The sequence below is a fragment of the Pygocentrus nattereri genome, chromosome 24 (genome assembly GCF_015220715.1).
Source record: "Pygocentrus nattereri isolate fPygNat1 chromosome 24, fPygNat1.pri, whole genome shotgun sequence".
Lineage (NCBI taxonomy): Eukaryota > Metazoa > Chordata > Actinopteri > Characiformes > Serrasalmidae > Pygocentrus > Pygocentrus nattereri.
The window spans coordinates 6,972,400-6,993,825 of NC_051234.1; the positions used below are offsets into that span (position 1 = coordinate 6,972,400).

Here is a 21,426-nt window from a genome sequence, read left to right on the forward strand (position 1 = left end):
ATTAGCAACAAACCGAATGTGAATGTGTCCACTGAGCTGAGGCAAATATACGTGAATAAAAGAAAGCAGACAATTCATTTTCAGTCACCTCACTGATCTTAAAAACAACAAAAGTCCTACCGACTAGAACTATAATATGTCTAGAGGCCAGCGGTAATGTTTGCTTACTTGAGCGGTTTCTGTCATTACTTGGGAGCTACAAAGTGTCTAGAGCAGTGGGAACATCCCTGGGGCTGGAGATCTAACTTCCTGTAGAGACTTGCTCCAATCAGAGCCAGTTTATGAGGAGCCTGGCCACTTCCTATTTCCCCTGTTATATATCAAAAACATGACTACAAAAAAAGCAGATGGCATCCTTGAGAGAGTCCTCAATGAATAGGAGTAAATGGAGCTCAACGGCTTAAAAACGAAAATTTAAAACTGTTTCCAATCACTCAACCAGAGCTTTCTTTTCATTTTAGAAAGTAAACGGATGTATTTCACTAAAAAAGCAAAGACAACTCGCCTGCATGTTTCCTTTTTTCTACAGCTAACGGGTTGTGGGCAGCAGGACGCTGGCATTACTGCTACTGAGTGCTGATTGGTTGGCAGCAGCTCACTGGCTGTTCGCTCACAGATGTCATGAACGTACATGAGGCGCTGTTTAAAACTCCTTTTAAAATTTAAAAGCTCTTAAAATGTAACAGGTGTTAAATGTTTTATGCTGCTCTGTGTTCAGGAAATGACTATTCTTTTACATTAAAAATGCTTAAGCAATTATACATTTTTTTAAAAATTTTGCTTAAATGCTCCATATCAACTCATTCATTTTGGACTTGCTCAGGAGCGCCCTCTAGCGCTTGAGAAACCCTCTCTACAAGTTCTCTGGTTCTAACTACAATTGGCCACACCACCTCCAGCTAATTAACTCCCTCAGAAGTTCATGATTGGCTGGGTCAGATGCAGGGATCTACTGTAAGGGTTTTTATTGCCTGCGGTAATCGAACAAATAAAGATCAGGTAGGAAAAACACTGACGTAATTCTTTAAGGTGTGATTTGCTCTTTCTTCATTTTCTTTTGTAAGCATGACACCTGGATGTGTGCTTGTTTTAGAAGCCTGTAGACTCTTGTTACATTGATGCCAACTACGACAAGAGAAGCAGGAACACAAAGGCAGTTTCTAACCGTATAAATAGTCAGTTTTTCAGAAAAATCCCATGTAACAGTGATTTAATCAATCATTTGATTGAGTAACAAGCAGGTCTTCTCGGCCGCACATAACCAAAAGCGCTGGGAAAGCTGTGGCTGTGAAGATCGTCGTCAAAGAGACGACACGCACATGATTGTTCGACATGTCCGTTTCTTTGTGCTTGTATGAAAATGCCCAGGACGTACCAGCAAATGCCTTCTTCCTTTTACACAGTCGGTCTGATGGATGCATGGTTTCATTGAAAAGAATACTGACATAATGTATATATAAAAGAAGACAACAAATTTAACTTAAATACAATTCTAAATATCAGAATTGCTTGAAATGAAAGACTAAATGGTGAGGAACAATTGGAAAAAATAAACTACGTCTGGCATACACACTAAAATGCCATTATGAAACAAATTTAAAACGAGAACTCACATTCTTCTTTCTAGTTGCTTTCAGACACTCAAGACCTAAACACATAAAACAAAACAAAAAAAGTCTGAAAAATGCACGTTGGAGCGTTCTGCTCCTTTAAGAACATGTTGTGCTTCAAAAATGCAATACATTCTTTATCCCATGTACCCAGCAACACCCCTTGAACCTATTGACTACCTGCAGGAACTCCTATGAAGGCAGCTCTGCAACAAAAGCCTCTGGATTTCACCCTCCCCTTGTTTCTTAGCCCCATGTAAACCACACAACACATAATAAATATCTGGCATTAACTATACAGGATGCTAGCTCTTTCTCACACACGTCTCGTAATGTGCCTTCATAGAACAAACAGAAAGAAATAGGGTTTGGGGACGGGGGTTTACCGGTCGTCCAAGAGGCGTGCGTACGCGTGTGTGCATTTTAGAAAAGGACGTTGATAGTTTATGCATGTCTTAAACGAATTCTAAACTTGTGTATGTCTGTTTTGATACAGTATGAAGAAGTCAGTTTGAAGCTGATGGTTTTCACATTCAGGATATAGAGAAAGAAAAACTGAGAGAAAACTCTCTCGTAACCAAAACGAGACCTAAGAGAGCTGCACGATGGAACTCATTCACTTTGAATGGATTGTTGTCTTTTGTTTTTATTTATGCCGTCTACCTCCTGCGTCCTGCAAGTGTCTCAGCCACCCAGCAGTCAGTTATTGTAGCACGAGACCAACCTAAGGGAGAGATGAGGGAAAAATAATTTAGGATTAGTACCTCAATTTAAAGTGTCCTCTTTAAAGGAATGGTTTGGGGGCATCCAGGTCTTCATTAAGGTACCTCAAACCTGTTGATGTTGTTTACGAGAAAGTAAACTACAAAATGAACAACACTTCATTGTGTACCCACACACGTCAGCCCTGTTATACAGGTGTTGTCCTCAATTTTGACTTCCATTTGTGTGTATGCAATTCCTATTTCTAAAACCCAGTTGTCCATTTGCCTACGTGACGTGCATAACAGAAAGTGACATACACAAAGTGGAGTCAAAATTTGGCACAATACCCGTCTATACTGACTACCCACTGCTATTAGCTTCACGGTGACGTTTGTTCATTTTTATACTTCATAGTAAAGCCAGCAGTATGCTTCAAACAACCAAAAAACTAAATTAAATTAAACAAGGTGATATAAATTGTTAAAAAGAAGTTTCTGTACATGCTAGAAGCCTGCTTTGTGCAGTGGACCAATCACATGAGGGGACGGCCACAGAACAAACAATGCAGTAATTGCCGGCTCTGTGTTGTAAGCAGTGCACACTAGGGGTGTACCTCATCACATCGTTTGCGATAATACCGGTATAACTTTCTAAACGACAAAAAAAAAAGCCGTAGCGTGATAACAGCGATATTCTGACTTGTTGACGTAATGACGTCATGCGCATGGCGTACGTTCGTTGCGTGAGTCATTTTGGAACAGAAAGAAGTGGCGCAAAGCAGCTCTGTGGTGGAGTTTCTCCCAAAAAGCGGAGCGACTTCAGTAGAGTGGAGGTGGTTTTGTTATAAAATTTCTGACGTACAACAGATCACAGAAATATGCAAGATATACAAGAAGCCTGTAACAACAAAAGGGGGAAACAACTAATTTGTTTCATCACCTCAAGCAGAAGCACTCAGTAGAGTATGAGGAAAATCAAAAGTGGCTGTTTACACTCAAAGACTTTTGCCAATCCGACTGAATACAATCCGATTACAGATTCAGACTGAGGTGTTCATTCTCACTCTGTTCAACAGTCTGATGGAAAATCTTCGTTTACATGCTCGCCACAAGTAATCTGATGCAAAATGACGCGCATGTGTGGAGTAGTGCCTGGAATGAACGTTACCATGACAGCGAACATCACGTGAGATCCAGTCGGCGTGAGAGGAGTTTCCAGTTGGTGCTCTTGTGTTTTTAATGGCTTTAAAATTATGTCGAGAGGAAGACGTTGTGTTCTGAGACACATAAGCTGGACGTCCGTCCCACCACCGTCTTTTAAAGCTTAGAGTATGAACTTCGTCTCCTCTGCAAACCAGTTTCTGCTCCGCTATGTTGAACGGTATAAACCTTTCACTATGATGCGCCGCGCATGCGCAGAACGTACTTACACGTTCCGATTGGAGTGAAACTGGATTCAGGCGTTGTATTCCAATTGGCCTCAACTGGACTAGACCATTCCGATTGAGGTGTTTACATGGACACGTTCCGTTCCGTACTCTATTAAACGTGGCTAATGCCACGAAGAGTGCTCAACAGCCGAAAGCCATGTTTAAATGCATTCAAATAAAATCCAATTTTTGGAATTTACATTCTTGTTAAAACTTTGTCTTTTCTGGAATTCTGTGAAGCTGCATTGTGACAACATCCGCTGTAAAAAGCGCTATACAAATAAATTTGATTTGATTTGAAATCTGTTAATAATCCGACTAATATCTCAATCTGAATCAGTTTTTTTTGTGTCTACTGAATATTTGAAACATATTTATACTAAATAAAATGTTAACATTTATTTTGTTGCAATAATGTGTTTCTGAAATTAATGTTATTCAGTGTTGTCATATCACCAAAAATATCCCAAATATCCCAAAAATACCCTGAAATATAATATTATTTTAGAGCCATATCGCCCACCCCTAGTGCACACCACACTGCACAAACTCAAACCAAGAGTCTTGGTGAAAAAGATGTTTTCTGTTCTGTATATCAAGTCACATTAGCCACGTTTACATGCAGCCTACTAATCTGTAAATACTCCGACTAGTAGTTCAATCGCAACAGAATACGTCCTTATAAACACCTTAATCGGAAAACACTAGTCTGACTGAGGCCAATCAGAATAAAATGTCTATCCAATGGAAAGAGGTGGGTAATCCTGTAAATAATCCTTTAAATAGAAGACCCGCCTGTATCCGATTACATTCCCTATCAGAAAGGTTAAGTATGTTCTGCATGTGTGTCGTGTCATAGTGAAAGTTTCTAATGTTCAACATGGCGGGAGCAGAAACTGGTCTGCAGAGGAGACGAAGTTTATGCTCTGATCTTTAAAAGGTCGGCGGCAGGACAGACGTCCAGCTTATGTGTCTCAGAACACAACTTCTTTAATAAGGACATGTGAAGGACAGTTTCCTGAGTCTGACATCATTTTAAGGTAATTAAAAACACAAGCAGCCCACTGATAACTCATCTCACTGAACATTCGTTGTCATGGTTACGTCTACACCAAGTGGTTCTCCACATAGGCGTGTAATTTCGTAGTGAGCATGTAAACGGAGATCTTTCATCAGATTGTTGAGTGAGATATAAACACGTCCGTCTCAATCTGTAAAATGAAATGTATTCATTCAATCAGACTGGTAAAAATCTTTGCATGTAAGCACAACCAATGTTAAAGCTACATCACAAATCAATGCAACTTTAAAGAAGATCTGAAAGTTTGAGTGGGTTGACAGAAATTTTATGGAGGCATTAAGAGACAAAATTTGGGTGACTATTGACTTCTAGGGTTTGTTAGCAATGTAAACCTCCTAGCACTCAGGGCTGAAGAGGCTACATCTAGGATAAATGGAAAGTGTAGTCCCTTTTTTTTTGGCCAAACTATTGCTTTAATAAGCACTAAACCAGTCTTATCTGCAAAGGGCCAGTGTGGCTGCAGGTTTTTATTCCAACCAAGCAGAACACCTCATAACTAATCAGGTCTCTGGAGACGGAAACCAACTGATTAAACAAGTGGAATCAGTTGTGATTCCGTTTCACTTGAATGAAAATGGTGATTCCTGCACTATAGTCTAGGTTAGGGGTGCACAGCTCCAGTCCTGGAGGGCTGGTGTCCAGCACAATTTGGAGGTTTTTCTACTCAAACACACCCATGAAACCTGGCAATTAACAGATAAGTCTAATCAGGTGTATTTGAGCAGGTAAATCACCAAACTGTGCTGGACACAGGCCCTCCAGGACTGGAGTTGTGCATGCCTGGCTGTAAATCAAGCCTTTATCTTAGTTGTTTTTTTCCCCCCAGATACAGCACTGCAGCAGAAAAAAATATATATTCCTCATAAATATGATGGATAAAAGCTTCTGCAGTTCTAGCAACAATAAACACATCTTACCAGGAATATTATGCAGCATTCCTCTGAAAACAGTTTTGATGATTCATACTCACTTGGTATGCAATCAACTGCAATTTGTTACTACAACATCTATTCGCAATAGCACAAAATATCGAAGGAAAGATGACCTTACATGGCTGTCTCAATAAGGTTTGCCACCCTTAGTAATTAATAAGCAGGGGATGGAAATGGATCAGTCAGGCTTACTTACTTTTTCTGGGTCCATTGGAGGGCATTTCCAGTTGTAAAGGTAATACTGAAGGTTGCCATCTCCAATTCCAAACTTGAGCTTTTCCAAGAAAGTCTTATTCTCCATTAAATCCAGAGCATTAAAAACATCAAAGCCTTTCTGTAACAGAAACAAAGACATCCAAAAAAGGTGCTAGACTGTTATGAAAAGAATTACTACTTACATTAGAACAAAGAACCTGCCACTTTAGCACACTGAATACTGTTTATGCAGTCTTAACCATTACAACTCAGACACTACGTCTCTTTATATTTAGCTACATTTAGGTGGCCCCACTGCAGACATGGTTATGCTATCCTAGGGTTTGTCATGTGATGTTGCTTTTGTTCTCACTTTATTTGGGACTGAATTTCTGGTTTTGCTGCTCGTAACTAGAGGTGAAATATGGCTAAAATTACTCATCTTACTTTGGAAGAGAGAAAAAGTTGCCTCAGCTCTTTATGCAACACTATGGATCCCATAGTGTTGCATAAAGAGGAGAAAACTGTCATTATAGGAAGGTAAGACATCAGCTAATTAATACAGATGTGAACAATGCAGGCCTTTAGAGAACTTTAGCTAATGTTAACAGCTGAGAGGTAAACAGCCGTCCCCCTAACGGAGCTGCAGATCCCCGCAATAACTTTACTCTCTGTTTCTGGAGATTTAAATGACGTTTGAATGGAGAAACATAGACGTTAAATATCAGACTGAATGTTGTGGCTTGGAAAACTTGACTTTGTAAGTTTGTTGGTAGTTCAGAGTTCAGCTCCAGTCCTGAAACCCCTGCACTGCATAACTGTGGTTTCCTGGTTAAAATACCTGATATTATTAGATAATTAATCCCTTTTTGAGCTGAATGAGGTGTGAACAGCAGAAACAAACACTAAACTATACAGTGCAGCGGCTCCAAACCTGGAGTTTAAAAACACAGAATTAAAGGTCCGTGTGTCTCTTGGCTTCTGTCACATCTTGCTGGTGAATCATTCACACAGCACAGCAAATCGTGCAGCACCTGATTAAGGTGCTCAAATTGGTAGCGACTATTCAATGTGACGTCACGTGAAACGTGAGAACAATCTACGTAGAGAAGCATAAGACAACAGAATGGGACGCTCTGTAAGACTGGGTTTCAATCTTGCATCACTACGTTTATCACTATATCACTATCAACCCTATATCACTATGTTTTTGGTAAAGGATGCTGTACAAAGTTAGTCCACGTTCATACATTCTAAACATAACCCAACCCTTATGAAGGTCAAATCTGTTCTATGGCATGGACGTCGTACCAGTTTTGCAAGTATAAGTGCATCGTTCATCAGATCCATCAGCGGCGTCTGTGTGTGCACATTGTAAAAAGAGTATGCTGCCTTCAGGCTCTTGTGCAGCGGATGGTGCATCACTGTGGATGGTAGGGTGTAGAAACTGGTGAAGTCAGTCAACATACCATCGGCACCCTGATGAAGAAAAGGACAAGGGAGATGTAAGCAGAAGTAACCAGCTCTGGGACTCTCTTTGCCAGAGGTTTACACGAATGATCACTGAACTGAATAATAGTCACGTGGCAAAGACTGTGTTGGGCAGTTCACCACTATAACTGCATATTATGGATTGTTCTGCTGTTATGCTGCTAAATTTTCTGAACAAGACGCAGATCAGAGCAGCAGTACAGCTGTGTAAAGTGAGGACTGACAGTGTTGCCACCATAGTCATCCTATCTGTGCATATGGGCATAGAAGTATGCCATGTACCTCCACTACATATGTGTCTATGATATTCTCCTGTGGTAAAAACCAATGCTGGACCTCCTCCTCTCCCATGACGGGTCGCAAGTGAAATTGACTGAGGTACTTCTGCAGCAGCGCTGTCACCTGCTTTACATCACCAGTCACCATTTGCCTCAACCCAGGGGTACGCGTACTCTAGAGAGATAAACAAAGAGCAGCAAAGCCTGTGAGAAAAGCATGAAAACCAGATTGTGCAAATTCTTTTCAATAATCGAAAAAAGCCTAAAAAATAACCCAAAGTTCAGATTTCTAAAGGATTACATTACAACACTGTTCAGCAGCAAAACTAATCTATTCAGATTTGGCATTGCAACTAGTTCACCATAAACATGGATGCCATTCTTTCTACTGACAGTGTGACTAGAATCCACTGTACTAGAATCATCTAGCCTTGCAGATAGAGGCTCCTGGACACCAGCTGATACAGAGTTTGTGTTAGCCATTTTCTAGCCCTTCATTAATGGTGTGTTTCTGACCACAGAACTGCTAGGTGAGAGCAGAAATGTGGAACCATCAGTGGCTCCAAGGACTGAGCTGAGATTCAGTGCCTATTTAACACTGAATACTAAGATGGTTGCAACTACTGGACTTTGTCCATTACCCTCAGGATACCTGCACTGCAAGACAGATGACAAATCTTAGTTTAAAAGCTATTGGAGTTTTGTTCAAAGGGTTTAGTATCAAGTAAGCGAAATGACTTCTTTGCCAACAGACATACTACTCTGCTTAATGCAGGCCCGTTTTTGTTTTTCTATTGTAGCACTATTTTGTCATCAGATAAAAAAATAGAACAACGATCCGTGGTTGCTCAGTTTGCCTGTCAGTCTGCATGTCAGTCAAACAGCCCCTTCCTGTCAAGGTAGGAGGTTCTCAGTCACACTAGCTGCGTTCCAAAGCCGAGGTAGTGCAGGTCCTCAGTAGGACTGTCCTATGAAGACTCCTCCTTAGCAGCCTATACACATACATCCCCACCCTCGAGGACCTATAAGGGACCGTCAGCACATGAAGATGACAAGCGCATGCTCAGAATCTTTCCTGCTTAACAAATCTGAACACATCTAAAACCCACTTCAGAAAGGTCAGCAAGGTATCACTTACATCAGATAACCTGTAGAGTTTCATGGTTCTTTGTAGTGTCATGTTTCTGCTGAGATGGGAAAATTTCACCTCAACAAGCTTCCTGGGATTTAGAGAGCGATGCCAATACCTACAAAAACGTTGATCCAGTGCAAAATAAAACATGTTAAAAACATTGACGCTGTTTCCCCTCTAGCATCTGTTAGTTCGCTGGGTGAGATGTTATGTCAAGGCTGTGTGTCTTACCTGCATGTGGACACAGGTTTGGGCAGTACCACCCCAGCAGTATACACGGCCTGGAATATGCCCTCCAGGTTAACCCTTCGTGTAATTTCTCGGATCAGAACCGGAGCAACACGCTTGGAGCGCAACTTTTTGTGCACACATAGGAAGTTGATCTCCACCATCTTCTTTAACCTGACAGCAAGAGAAAATAAAAAAAAATGGTAAGAGTGGAAGACACACAACACAATTCTAGATTGAAATATCATCCAGCATCTTTCAAGCTACCCAGATTTAGTTTGTCCAGCTGGGCGCTTTCAGCCATGTTATTACAATGTATTACATTGTATAATATGTTGATAAAACAGTGGCATCAATTAAAAATCTCAAGTTATAGCCAGTAATTTATTAAAATCTATGTAACAAACACATCAGCACAAACTGATCTATTGAGCTAAAAATGGTCTAAAGGAACAGGTGGCTTTAGCAAAGTACCACAGAGAAGTAGAGCACAACTAAATGAAACCATAAGATTTGCAGAAACTTTGACTTTGAATGTTAAGGCATTATAATTCTGGCACACGACTGAAACTCACGTGTCGTAGATGTGAATATCTGCAGGAATGGCGCTGATGAAGCCCACTAGTTTCTTATTGGATGAGACCCTCACCCCACAGTGCCATTGGGGCAGCCAGCCAGGTGGACGCAACGCCCTTACAGAGACAGGTGAGACACAGGAAACAGAATTTCAGCTGTTAAGGAATATCATTGCCACATCAAACCCCACCTGCGTGTATATGACAGATACACACCGGTCAATCTGCTGAAAATGACTCCATCACTATATTAGTATCACATGCTTCTGAAATTGACTTTCTGCTTGATGTTGTGACCAATGAGGGACACAATATCTATTAATAGTGCAAAACTACACAAGCAGCTGAAAACTAGACAAGACAAAATGATGAAACAGGAATTATAAAGAGATCAATGCTTATTTAACCCAAAGCCCACTTCATTGTAGAAGCCCATTATTCTTGTTTTACATAGAGTACTTAGACATCTATCCAATGCCTTCTTACCTCTCAAACAGAAACAAAGCAGAAGTTGATATTAAAGACAAAGAAAAGGACTTAGGCCAGGGTTACACTACACAACTTTTACCCCGATTTTAGCCTCGATTCTGGGTCTGGCCGAGTCTGTGCTGGTCGGCTCCAGTCTGCAGATTTTTGGGTCAGTCCAAGTCGACAGCTGGAGAGTCAAGTCATGTTTGAGGGGCGCATCCTCCTGATCGCATTTCAGACCAGTCTGAGTTGATCAAACATGTTTGATTTTTTTGAGTGAAATCTAGTGCAAACTGATAAACGACTCAATCTGAACGGATTCCTACAAACAGCCAATGAGAACTGCGGGTGAAGACAATACGCATGTAAAGAAAGAAAAATGCCAAAAATCAATCACGTGTGGAGCAAAGCGAATGATCACATTTTTAAATCCATGATTCTCACTTAACCATGTTTACCTGCTGGTTCTTTGCTGTATCAGCGCAAACAGCAGAGAAAACAGCAGCAGCAGCTGCACGTTCATTTATTTGGGTCTCTTAGTAACAGAAGAATGCAAGAGCTTGCTAGAGTTCACTGAGCTCCGTTAGGTTCAGCAACAGCTTAAAAGTCTAGTAGTGTGTGATCCCTAATTATTTAGTGTCTGATCCCTGACATTTCAGTCCAAAAATATCTGCAAAAAACAGTCGGAAAGTGTGAAATACGCAGTCATTTATAATCTGTTCAGACGTTAAAAGTCGTGTAGTGAACCCAAAGCTTTAGATGTGCTATGCTGAACCACATTTCTCTTACCATTTGAGAAAGTCAGGAGAGTAGTCAAATCTAAACATGTTGTCATCATCTTCAACATAATTCTCATTCAGCAATGTGTACAGCTCCTTCAGCTGCAAGAGGGGTGGGAGGAGAACACATGAGAAGAGAAAAAAAAAAAGATGTTTCCATAAAAAAATGATCAAAGTGCAGAAATACGTCTATTTATTATGTATTTAAACATGCACTTAATTTATAAATAGATGCATGTACATTTACGGATCATCATACTGAATTGGTTCAAAATACATTTCGGACACTTAAATGACTTAAAGTAAAAAGAAGTTGCCCTGTCCCTGAATTATGTTTATTACACTAAAATAAATGATTAAACTTTACCAAATACTTTGGTATTGACTGTTTCAGTGGTGACAATTTTAGCCAATTTTATGCAGAACTCAAAAACTCTTGAGTACATGACTAGCAAACACAGTTTTAAAAAGCTGTACACATATAAAAACAAAATATTTTTCATTAAAACACAAGAAATGGACTGCAGAAAATGAGTCTTGATAATGACCATTCTTACTGTTACACACCGCAGGGGTACGGCTTAAATGAGGCGCTGCCTATTAACTAATTCAAAAGAATGGCCCTTTATAAAACCATGAATCATTTGCATACACATTTACATATGATATTACCACCCACTAACAAAAGAGCAGACAAAAGCAGATGATACATGAACTGCTCTTAATCATAAATACATGTATGCTTACCACTTCAGCATTGCTGAGATCCAGCGTGTCCCACATAAAGCCTTGTGGGAGGGAATATGGCTCCTGTCTGACGTTCTCCTTATCCGGCTCAATTGGCCCATGAGTAGTAACCACTTCATCTGTAAAGAAACAAAATAACTGCTTAGTGGACTGATACAGCACAGGGTTTGAGCAGTTTTCAAATTAGCAGACCAAATAAAGTAGTTAAATTAGTAATTCTAGTATTAAAAGGAAAAGCTCATTTTAATCTTTAACCTAACTTTGTTTTCTAACATAGTATAAAGCTACAAAGCTGAAAACATTTCCTCTTCAGACTCACCTGGAACACTGCCACAGGTTTCAATAGGACATTACTGTGAAACTGCAAACTATAACTGAGTGAGTATCCAGTGTGAATCAGTCTGAACAGATCAGCTCCTAAACTCACTCGCATCCGCAACAGAACAGTCGCATTGCCTCATATCGGATAAGTACTGAATTTCCGCACCACATATTAAAGTCTTTTTGCTGTTCCCACTGTCACACAGACACACGCCTGTGCCACATATAAAGAAAAAGATCGAATGTGGGCCACTTTTACCTGCTGTGTGAACAAAGCCTTACTTCCAATTGTTTTCAATGAGAGAGATTTATTGTGATAAATTCAGCAATGAGCAGCTCGCGTATTATATGTCCTGCATAGTTTTCTTTTGTGAGGAGTGCTTCAGGCACCATTTAGCTGAACAACATTCAATTCCAAGTTGTCAAGCAGCCACAGGTATTTTTTGACACCGACCAGCCAGACCAAATGTAAGCAGGTCTTTAGTGAGTTTTCAGTAGTTTTGGTCCATACTCAGTATTCAGCAACACTACCCTGACATAAACAATAAGCACCCTTTTAAAGTTTAGCTTGCTTTTGCTAGAACCTCACTTGCAAGGGGAAGTGCAAAAGTTTTCAACCAAACATACATACTGAAATGCTACCAGCAGCTGTGCCAGGAGCAGCGCTGAAAAAAGCAGAGCGAGCGGCAAAGAAAAATGACCGTGCAGAAAACCTACAATACAACACTAAGTCCCCTTAAAGTGTAACTCACTAAGCTTTGGGACAGGCTGGGTATCCCAGAACTGGTACTTGTGCTTAGTGGCCTCATCTATGCTCTTGGCAGGTCCTTGACAGGTGGACAGCAGCTCCATCGCTCTCTGAATGTCCTGTAGCTTCTGCATGGGAATGGCTGGATTCTGAGGAGAAAGATGTCAATATATTTGCATGTATGCAATAGTGACATTACAGAGTTAACATCAAACCACTCTGTCACAAAAGAGTGCATAAAACTAGCACAAACAATCTCGCAGACATTATTAAAACGTTTGGGGTCATTCCATGAAAAGAGTGCCATCTGAATCAAATGACAAATTTTACTGCAAGTGAAAAAGGTGTTTTAATTCATAGTTTTAAGAAAACAGGCATTTTATGGCTGTACAGACAGTACGGAAGGCAAATCCAACAAAAAAGAAATTAAAATTAAAATAATAAAATGTAAATGCAAAACTTTTTGCCATTTCTTTTATCAAACATCTGCGTAAATATCCTGCCAAAATTGAAAATGAAATGCTTATATTTGCGATTTTTCATATAAGCATGAGTCATTTGTGACAAAAATAAAAATACATTTCTTTTCTCTATTAGCTTTTCCTTTTTACATATGGTTATGAAATACAAGAATAATGACTCAAATGAAATGTCAAATAACTGTTTTAAATGTATTTATTTTTAAACGACTCGTGCTTATATAAAAAATTAAACCGCAATTGTAATCATTTAATTTCTTTTTCAATTTTGGCAGGATACATGAAAGAATGGTAAAAATGGGTTTGCATTTACATCTTTTAAGCTGGATTTGCCTCCCATACAGACAGCCACTGATGTTCTAACTCAAATATTACTAAATGAAAGCCAAATTAACATCAAATCTGTGCCCACATTAACACAAAATAGATTAACTGAATAAAAAAATGAATAAAATCACAATAAATCATCTGCGTTAAATTTTGATCTTCACCTATCACACCAACATAGTGATCAGGCATTGGTGGACTGTTCTCAGTCCAGCAGTGACACTAAGGTGTTTAAAAACAGCAGCACTGCTGTATCTGATCCACTCAGACCAGCGCAACACACCCAACCACACCACCACCACGTCAGTGTTACGGCAGTGCTGGGAATGATCCACCACCCAAATAGTACCTGCTCTGTGAGGGTCCATGGGGGTCCCGACCACTGAAGAACAGGGTAAAAGGGGCTAACAAAGCATCAGAAAAACAGATGGACTACAGTCTGTAACTGTAGAACTACAAAATGCAGCTATATAGTAATTTAAGCCTTCAGGGGAGCAGGAAGCTCAAAAGCTAATGAATATTATTATTCTACAATGATAATTTGCCATTTTCTGCATCCTTAACAGGTACACCAAACATGGCATGCCCATCCCGCCATATACTTTTTTTTGCAATATTTACAGAAAGATCATAAAAATAACAATAATGTATCATTATAAACTGACATTAGAAGGTATTACCTTCATAACAGGTTATACCTTTGTGTGAAACATTCCACCTAATTCAGTATAATGGTGTTGAACTTTTGTGTTATCTGGTATAATGTATATTTTTGGTATGACACTGACACTACAACACTATGGAACTAATTTCTTGACACAAAAAAATACCAAATTAGCACAGATTAGATCTTGTAAAATGACCCTTCTGGCTCTATTTTTAGGGGACATTTTGTGACTGAAGTGTGTAGAACTGTATTGCGTTGGAAACCTTTATCTCCTGAGAATCAGAGGCGGAATCAGACTTGGTTCCTCCTGAGCTGGGTTTTTCTTTCTTCCTCTTCTGTTTCTTCTTTTTCTTTTTTGCACCAAGGTCTCCACCAGGACTCCTTTACAAAACCATAACATGTTTGGATCAGGTAGGAACCAAATGGACAAGAGTATTACAGCTCCTTCTGGACAGTTGGAGTTAAACACTGCACGAGTGACATATCCTTCATTGTTTACTGTGTAAAACCTTCAATTTAGTACAATGTCTGCATAATTAAACAGCCAAGACATAAACAAAGAAGTTCAGAGTGGGTTGATGTGAAATGCTTAATTCCAGAGAAACTTTTAGAAACAGAATTGTTCCCAATGGTGGTCACAGGAACCAGATTGTCTATAATGCCCCTAAAAGCTACCATGCAAAGCAACCGAAAACACATGTAGGTAAATAATATGGCCATATTTGTGTTGTAGTTCCACCACTGTAATGGTTAATTAGGTTTATCAACGAACTTCTTCACACCGAATCACTCTGAAAATCTTGTTGACGGGTCAATGACCGAATTATACAGAAAGATCTGTGGCACTGCCCTTTAATCCTGCTCCACAGCACTGTAAAGTCTCAAATATTCCATAGTCCAGCAAACCTGATCCAGCTCACGAAGGGCTCCATAATCTGAACAGCAGGATCAGGTGTGTTGGTTCAAGGAATACTTGGAACCATGCTGTGCACTGGGTTGCCGGGAGCAGGACAAAGGGCAGTGATTCCAAACCCCTGGGCCGTATTACAGAAAATCTTTTGTCCTCAAGATCTGACAAGGTTAATATAAGATTCCTTACAAATTTGTACTGCAAATGTTAATTTAGGATACATGTCTTACAGAAGCATACTTAATCTCAAGTTATACAACAGTTAGTTGCAGCCATGTAAGCTGATTGGTTGAGAAGTGTTCTGACCGTGCTGTCATTTCACCCTAACATCGCAGGTTTTTCACAAACACTGTATCACTCCACTAAGATGCTGTTGCTAAGTAACGGGTTTGACAGCTGTAGGAGACGCTCAAGCCATTTGAACGTTTTTACTACTTACTTTGCCACAAACAGAAAACGGACACTTAAGATAACCAAAAATCAATTTGGTCAGACTCTGAAGGGGAGGCTACACCAAATTCCCAAACTGTCGTCACCACTGATCAGCTTTTCAGTCGGCAGCTGTGACAGAAGAACATCTAAAACATGGAATCACCCAGAAATGAACGCAATGCCATTCACCAAACGTGTAGGCTGATCTTCAGAGTCTGACCAAATCGGACTGAGCCATAAACTACACAAGTATTCACCGACATTAACACATGAGAGGGAATAGTGGAGAATGTGTCTGTTCTGTGAATAAATTGTGAATAAATGTATCCCTATTGTGCTGGTTATAGTGAACTTATGCTGCCTGATCATACTGTATTTTCAGTAGAATGGCAAGAAACAGAAATAAAAGGTTAAATCAAAAGTTAAGACACAGCTGGAGTCCTAGGCCCAATCCCATTTCTTTTTTTTCCACTCCTACTCCTTGTTTTCAAGTGGATGGTATTGTAGTGTAGTGAGCAACACCTTAGCCTTCTATGCTGTATACAGGAGTTCAATCCCTGGCCTGGGCAAGCACCCTATACTATACCAATAAGAGTCCTTGGGCAAGACACCTCACACTACCTGTGTAAAAATGATCAAACTGTAAGTCGCTCTGGATAATGCCAAATGCCATTACATTAATGTCAGTAACATCAGCATACTATTAGCGATTTTCATTGCTTGAGATGAAGCATATTATTTTTCTCATAACACTGTTTAGATTATGCCTCTGAAAAACCTCCATTTGGAGGGCCACGTAGCCCCAACACTTCGCCCTACCCCTCTATCTCAACATAAACTAGGACACCCTAACCCTAGATGTGAACAGGGGGAAGGGCTAAGTGGTAGGGGCGAGGGGTGAAACGAGATTGGGCCCTAACGTTAGGACGGAATTTAGGGAATTCTGTCTAGTTAGGACTTTTCTCTGATAATGTTTTCATAGGATAAGATTATGAACTTACAAACTGTTGTTCTGTAACAGCTGCTGTCCTAAATTCAGCCCTGACTCAAGAGGTCACGATGACGAAAAAGATAAAATTTCAGAGGTAGGATGTTTCTGTAACACAGCCTGTGGTCCTAGAGGCCCATTGCCCTGCACAATTTAGTGCCTTCACTGATTTAACACACCCACTTCAGCTCAGTAGGTTACAGGGTTGCTGATGAGCTGATTAGGTGCATCAGACGTGTTGGAAGCATGTAAATCTCTAAGAAATTGCAGTGTACCTTCAGGACCAGGTTTGGGACTTTGGTTTAGGAGCTATTCCTGTCTGATACAACCTGACTTGAATGGGCAGCAGTGAAGAGTACAGCCAAGACAAGACAGCAAACCAAGAAGCTGAGACAATGACACAGTAACGTAAGCACCGGGAGCAGTTTAATAGCATGTTTCGACTTCATAGGAAACCGAAGAGCGCTAGTCTGCCTAACAACAGTGGACCTGCATTTTAGTAACTGGCCTGCCATCAACGTTAGCTTGTTAGCATCAACATTAAGTGTGGCGTTAGGACATGTTAATGAATTTTCTTGCAGCCCGCCAGCTGACTTTACCTGATTATGCAGCAACGCTAGCAGATTCATAGTTTCTGTTGACCACTTACAATAAGCGGTTGCTACGCGCGTTGGCTAGCTAACGTTAGCTCTCTAATGAATGGTGCAGTTCAGTTAACCGTCGCCTAGAAATATAACAGAATTATGGTGGAAACGCCGCTGTAAATCTTCACTGGATAAACACGGCCACTGCTTTAATCACAGCTAGTAAACGTAGTTAGGTTAGCTAAGCCTTTCATTCAAACGACGAGGCTGAAGTTGGCTTCCAACGAATTCTCCGTTCCACCTTAAATGCCGCAGCAGTTACAGCGCCTTCTGTTGAGGCGCCCGACTGTAACCGCTGCACCGCTTAAGGTGGGATGAACACTGGAATAAGGAGCTAACTTGATGTTATTCAGACGTGGCTCGTTGCTGTAGTACAGTTAACAAGGTTTGCGAAAAAAACATTCAATAAACGTGACCATTTACATCTTTAAAACGTGAGAACATCCTACGCGGACGGTCGCACAAAATCTGCACTGACCGAGCTTAACCAGTCCCGCAGGTACCGCAGGAGAAACAGCGCACAGCCGCGAGTCGCTCATTGTTGACAGCTAAGCTAAGCTAGGCTAGGCTACGTTAGGCTAACGTTACCACCCTCAGACTGAGTTAGCACTGGCTGGCTAAGCTAATCCAGTTAGCCTCCGTGCTACGCCAGCGCTGCTGGCGACCCCGGGCTGTCAGCCACAGCCGAAAAAGAGTTGGGTTTCGTGCAATTCTCCGAGAAAGGTTTACCCTTGCATGTGTTCATTTTCCTCCTCGTTGTCTCCGTCGATGCCGCAGGTGTCCTGGTCGTCCAGCTCCAGGCTCTGCTGGCTGGCCGCGGACTCGCTGTCTTCCGCCATCACGGAGGGAGAGAGGGGCTCTGGTTCTGACTGCGCTAGCATAGCCAGGAGGCTAACCGCAGAAACATCCCCACTGGAAGCGGAGAAAACGGCGCCCCCAGCGGCGGCTCTCATTTCTGATATTATATTATATTTATTTTATTTCATTTTTACATAGTTATTTTTTGTATATCACGGAAAACTTTTTTTTTTTAATAAAAATTGATGTATTAAACATGCTGAAGTTTCAAAGTACCATTCACCCCTCAGTCCGAAAACACCTCTTATAATAAACACTTCATGAAAATTTTAGATCATAATAAACAAACGGCATAAAAACACATACTCTAATTTACATTACTATATCTAAGACCGACAAATTTTAGGGTCTTTCATGATATCAATGTTATGAAAAAATAATTACAAAAGCCATAAACTACTTTGATTAAAATGTAATAGTACACATTAAATACATTGTATACGCAACCCCTGTGTCATAAACAAAAATGTTTACTTTTTTGAATCTGTTATGTTGATGTTTATTTTTTTAAACTGTGCAAATCTAATGAGCATGAGTCCAATGACCAGTACACTGGACGGTAAAATACATTTAAATCACTAAAAAAAAAAACATGCCCAAATTCATAGAATATCATCTACTGTCACTTCTAAATAAACGCAAGAGTCTACGTCTGTTTTGGAAAGCAAGATTCTCGCTAAACAAAAGAGTCAATGGGTCCACCTTTTCCCCCTATTGCCATAAAAATCTCTGTGACCTGTAAGAAAAGCACATTTCCAGAAGAAAATAAGCAGTGACAGGGCAGCTTAAGATTCCTAACGTTGCTGAGGTATTCCATGTGGATGGCAGGGTGTTGCTAAGTGATTGCTATGGTATCCCAGGTGGTTGCTAAGGCGTTTCTATGTGATCGCTATGGTTTCTCAGGTGGTTGATGCTGTATCCCAGGCTGTTGCTATGATACTCCACGTGCATGGTAGGGTCAAGTCAAGTCAAGTCAAGTCAAAGCTAATTTATATAGCGCTCTTTGCAACAGGCGTTGTCACAAAACAGCTTTACAGAAAACTCTGGGCGACAGTGGCAAGGAAAAACTGTCTAAGAGCCAGAGAAAGAAACCTTGAGAGGAACCTTAAGTCGTGGCCACAAATTAGTAAAGCGTGGGAATGAGATCCTAATGCGTGGCCATGACTTAGTAAGCCACGATCTCATTCCCACGCCTTACTAAGTCGTCGCCACGCATTAGGATCTTGTTCCCACACGTTAATAAGGCGTGGCCACGCAGGATAGCAAACAGCGTTAGTGTATAACATTAGAATACAAAACGGGGAAACAGGTGGTCAGACTCTGAAGATGAGACTACGCTGTCAGCTGGTCTGGTTCGAGGTCGTGTGTTATCGCGAATAACCAAATCGCAGCCGTGATGTTTTTACGTGAAAACACCTGACCTCAAGTGTTCTATTGCTGAAAGATACCGCGGGCCATTTAATCATTTATACATCGAGAGAAGGATCTTATAGTCGAAGTTTAACAGGTAGCCAGTGTAGTGACGACAGGTTTGGGGATATATGGACAAACCTTTTGTCCATGTAAGGACTCTAGCAGCTGCATTCTGGACCATTAAAGTGTTGGAGCATCCAGCTAAAACGATGTTACCGTAGTCCAGCCTGGAGGTCATAAAGTCATGCACAGGTTTTTCCTCATCGTTTAGTGCTACAATATTGCGCAGGTCAGCGATGTTACACAAGTGAAAGAATGCGGTTTGTGTATCAAAACAGAGCCTGAAATTGAAGATGACGCCTAGATGTTTTACAGTCGTGCTCAGAATGACCACGTGGCCGTCTAAATTTAGTTAAAAACTGGAGAGTTGAGATCTCTCTGCTTTGGGTCCAAGTACTAGAATTAAGAAGAAGGAAATTGTTAGTCATCCAGCTTTTGGTATTAACACATTCTTTAAGATTATTTGGATTTAGAGCCTCATTTGGTTTAGCAGATATTTAAAGTTGTGTGTAGTACCATGTTGTACTAGTGTGCAATCAGTGTTATGGTAGGGTGTTGCTAAGTTGCTATGGTATCCCACATCGTTACTAAGGTGTTTCCAGGTCATTGCTGGGGTGTTGCTAAGTGATTGATGATGTATCCCAGGTGATTGAGAGGGTGTTGCTATGGTATTCCATGTGGTTGGTAGGGTTTTGCATGGTGTTGGCTAAGGTACTGTAGATGGTTGCTATGGTGTTGCTAGGTGGTTGATGATGTATCCCAAGTGATTGATAGGGTGTTGCTATGGTATTCCAGGTGGTCGGTAGGGTTTTGCATGGTGTTGGCTAAGGTGCTGTAGATGGTTGCTATAGTGTAGCTAGGTGGTTCATGATGTATCCCAGGTGATTGGTATTGTTTTGCATGGTGTTGGTTTAGGTATTGTAAATGGTTGATGATGTATCCCAGTTGGTTCTAGTGTGTAGCTACGGTATTCCAGGTGGTTGGCAGGGTTTCGCAAGGCGCTTGCTAAGGTATTGTAGATCGTTGCTGTGCAATCCTAGGTGGTATTCCAGGTGATTCCTGGGTTGTTGCTAGACCCCTTGCTAAGCTATCAACCATTATTAACTGGATGTTACCAATGGGGTTGTATCATCATTGTATAATTTGGGTGCATTTTCCCTACATTCATTTCTAAAGAGAAAAAATAAATATCATTTAACAATCACTGTACAAAAACCCTACAGCCTATCAAAAAGCTGTATAGACGTACACTATTCCCAATCAGCTGAACCCTCCAGATATGCAATGGTGTTTACGTCTCCAAAATCACTAATTAAGCCTCCAGTTTGTGGACCTGATCCATTTGTGAGCACCAAACCCGGATTAGTTTACAAACTGTGGAAAAAGTGGCTGTTTGATTTTTTTTTAGATTTTTTAATGGATAATAGGCCTTAATTATAACACAAGCAACAAGTTCAGACATTCAAAATAGTGGTGGAGAGTGATGTACATATTGACTCCAAAGTGGTTCTCTCCCAGTTATAAATGCTATCACACAGCTTTAATATTCATACAGCTTCATATACACTGCATTTGGTTAGACAACAGCTACATCTGCGAGAGGCGTAGCATGTCTACAGAAGACATACGCAATCATATACACTCCCAATCGTTCAGATCAACGCTTTGAAATACACACCTGCGCTCACAACCAGAGAAGTATATATATACACATGTAGACACAGCGGAAAAATACACGTTTCAGCAGAAACACAGCACTCCTTCAGCTCACGGCCGCTTACATACACGCAACAACAGTGAGCAGGGTTTAAATACTACATTTCAGAAATGACTGTCAGATCCAGGTGTGTGATGTAGGGCTGGAACCACTTTACAATTACAACGGCCATGAAATCAATAGGTAGATGTATTTTTTTCTTTCTATTTTGC

The 21,426-nt window shown here is 40.6% G+C and overlaps 1 protein-coding gene across 2 annotated transcripts; it reads right to left on the bottom strand.

Annotated features, from left to right (window-relative positions):
• Positions 1–1,193: 1,193 nt before the first annotated feature.
• On the bottom strand, positions 1,194–18,066 carry nmt2 (N-myristoyltransferase 2). Of its 2 annotated transcripts, XM_017715635.2 has the most exons (13): positions 17,896–18,066; positions 14,456–14,573; positions 12,724–12,868; positions 11,651–11,769; positions 10,914–11,005; positions 9,657–9,773; positions 9,085–9,255; positions 8,860–8,968; positions 7,726–7,896; positions 7,264–7,431; positions 5,954–6,091; positions 2,274–2,334; positions 1,194–1,648 (listed from the first exon to the last, which is right to left on the bottom strand). In XM_017715635.2, the coding sequence occupies exons 1-12, from the start codon at positions 18,045–18,047 to the stop codon at positions 2,314–2,316; spliced, it is 1,521 nt and encodes a 506-aa protein (XP_017571124.1). In that variant the 5' UTR covers positions 18,048–18,066; the 3' UTR covers positions 1,194–1,648; positions 2,274–2,313. The 2 variants fall into 2 exon arrangements, with proteins under 2 accessions (XP_017571124.1, XP_017571123.1); XM_017715634.2 differs by having other exon boundaries at positions 1,194–2,334; positions 17,896–18,065.
• Positions 18,067–21,426: the final 3,360 nt, after the last annotated feature.

Excerpts from the sequence above, each read along its gene's own strand:
- nmt2 (XM_017715635.2), bottom strand. The coding sequence starts at position 18,047 with ATGCTAGCGCAGTCAGAACCAGAGCCCCTCTCTCCCTCCGTGATGGCG. Across the intron at positions 14,574-17,895 it reads GAAAATGAACACATGCAAGG|GAGTCCTGGTGGAGACCTTG; the intron begins GTAAACCTTTCT and ends GGTTTTGTAAAG. Across the intron at positions 12,869-14,455 it reads CTGATTCTCAGGAGATAAAG|AATCCAGCCATTCCCATGCA; the intron begins GTTTCCAACGCA and ends CTTTCTCCTCAG.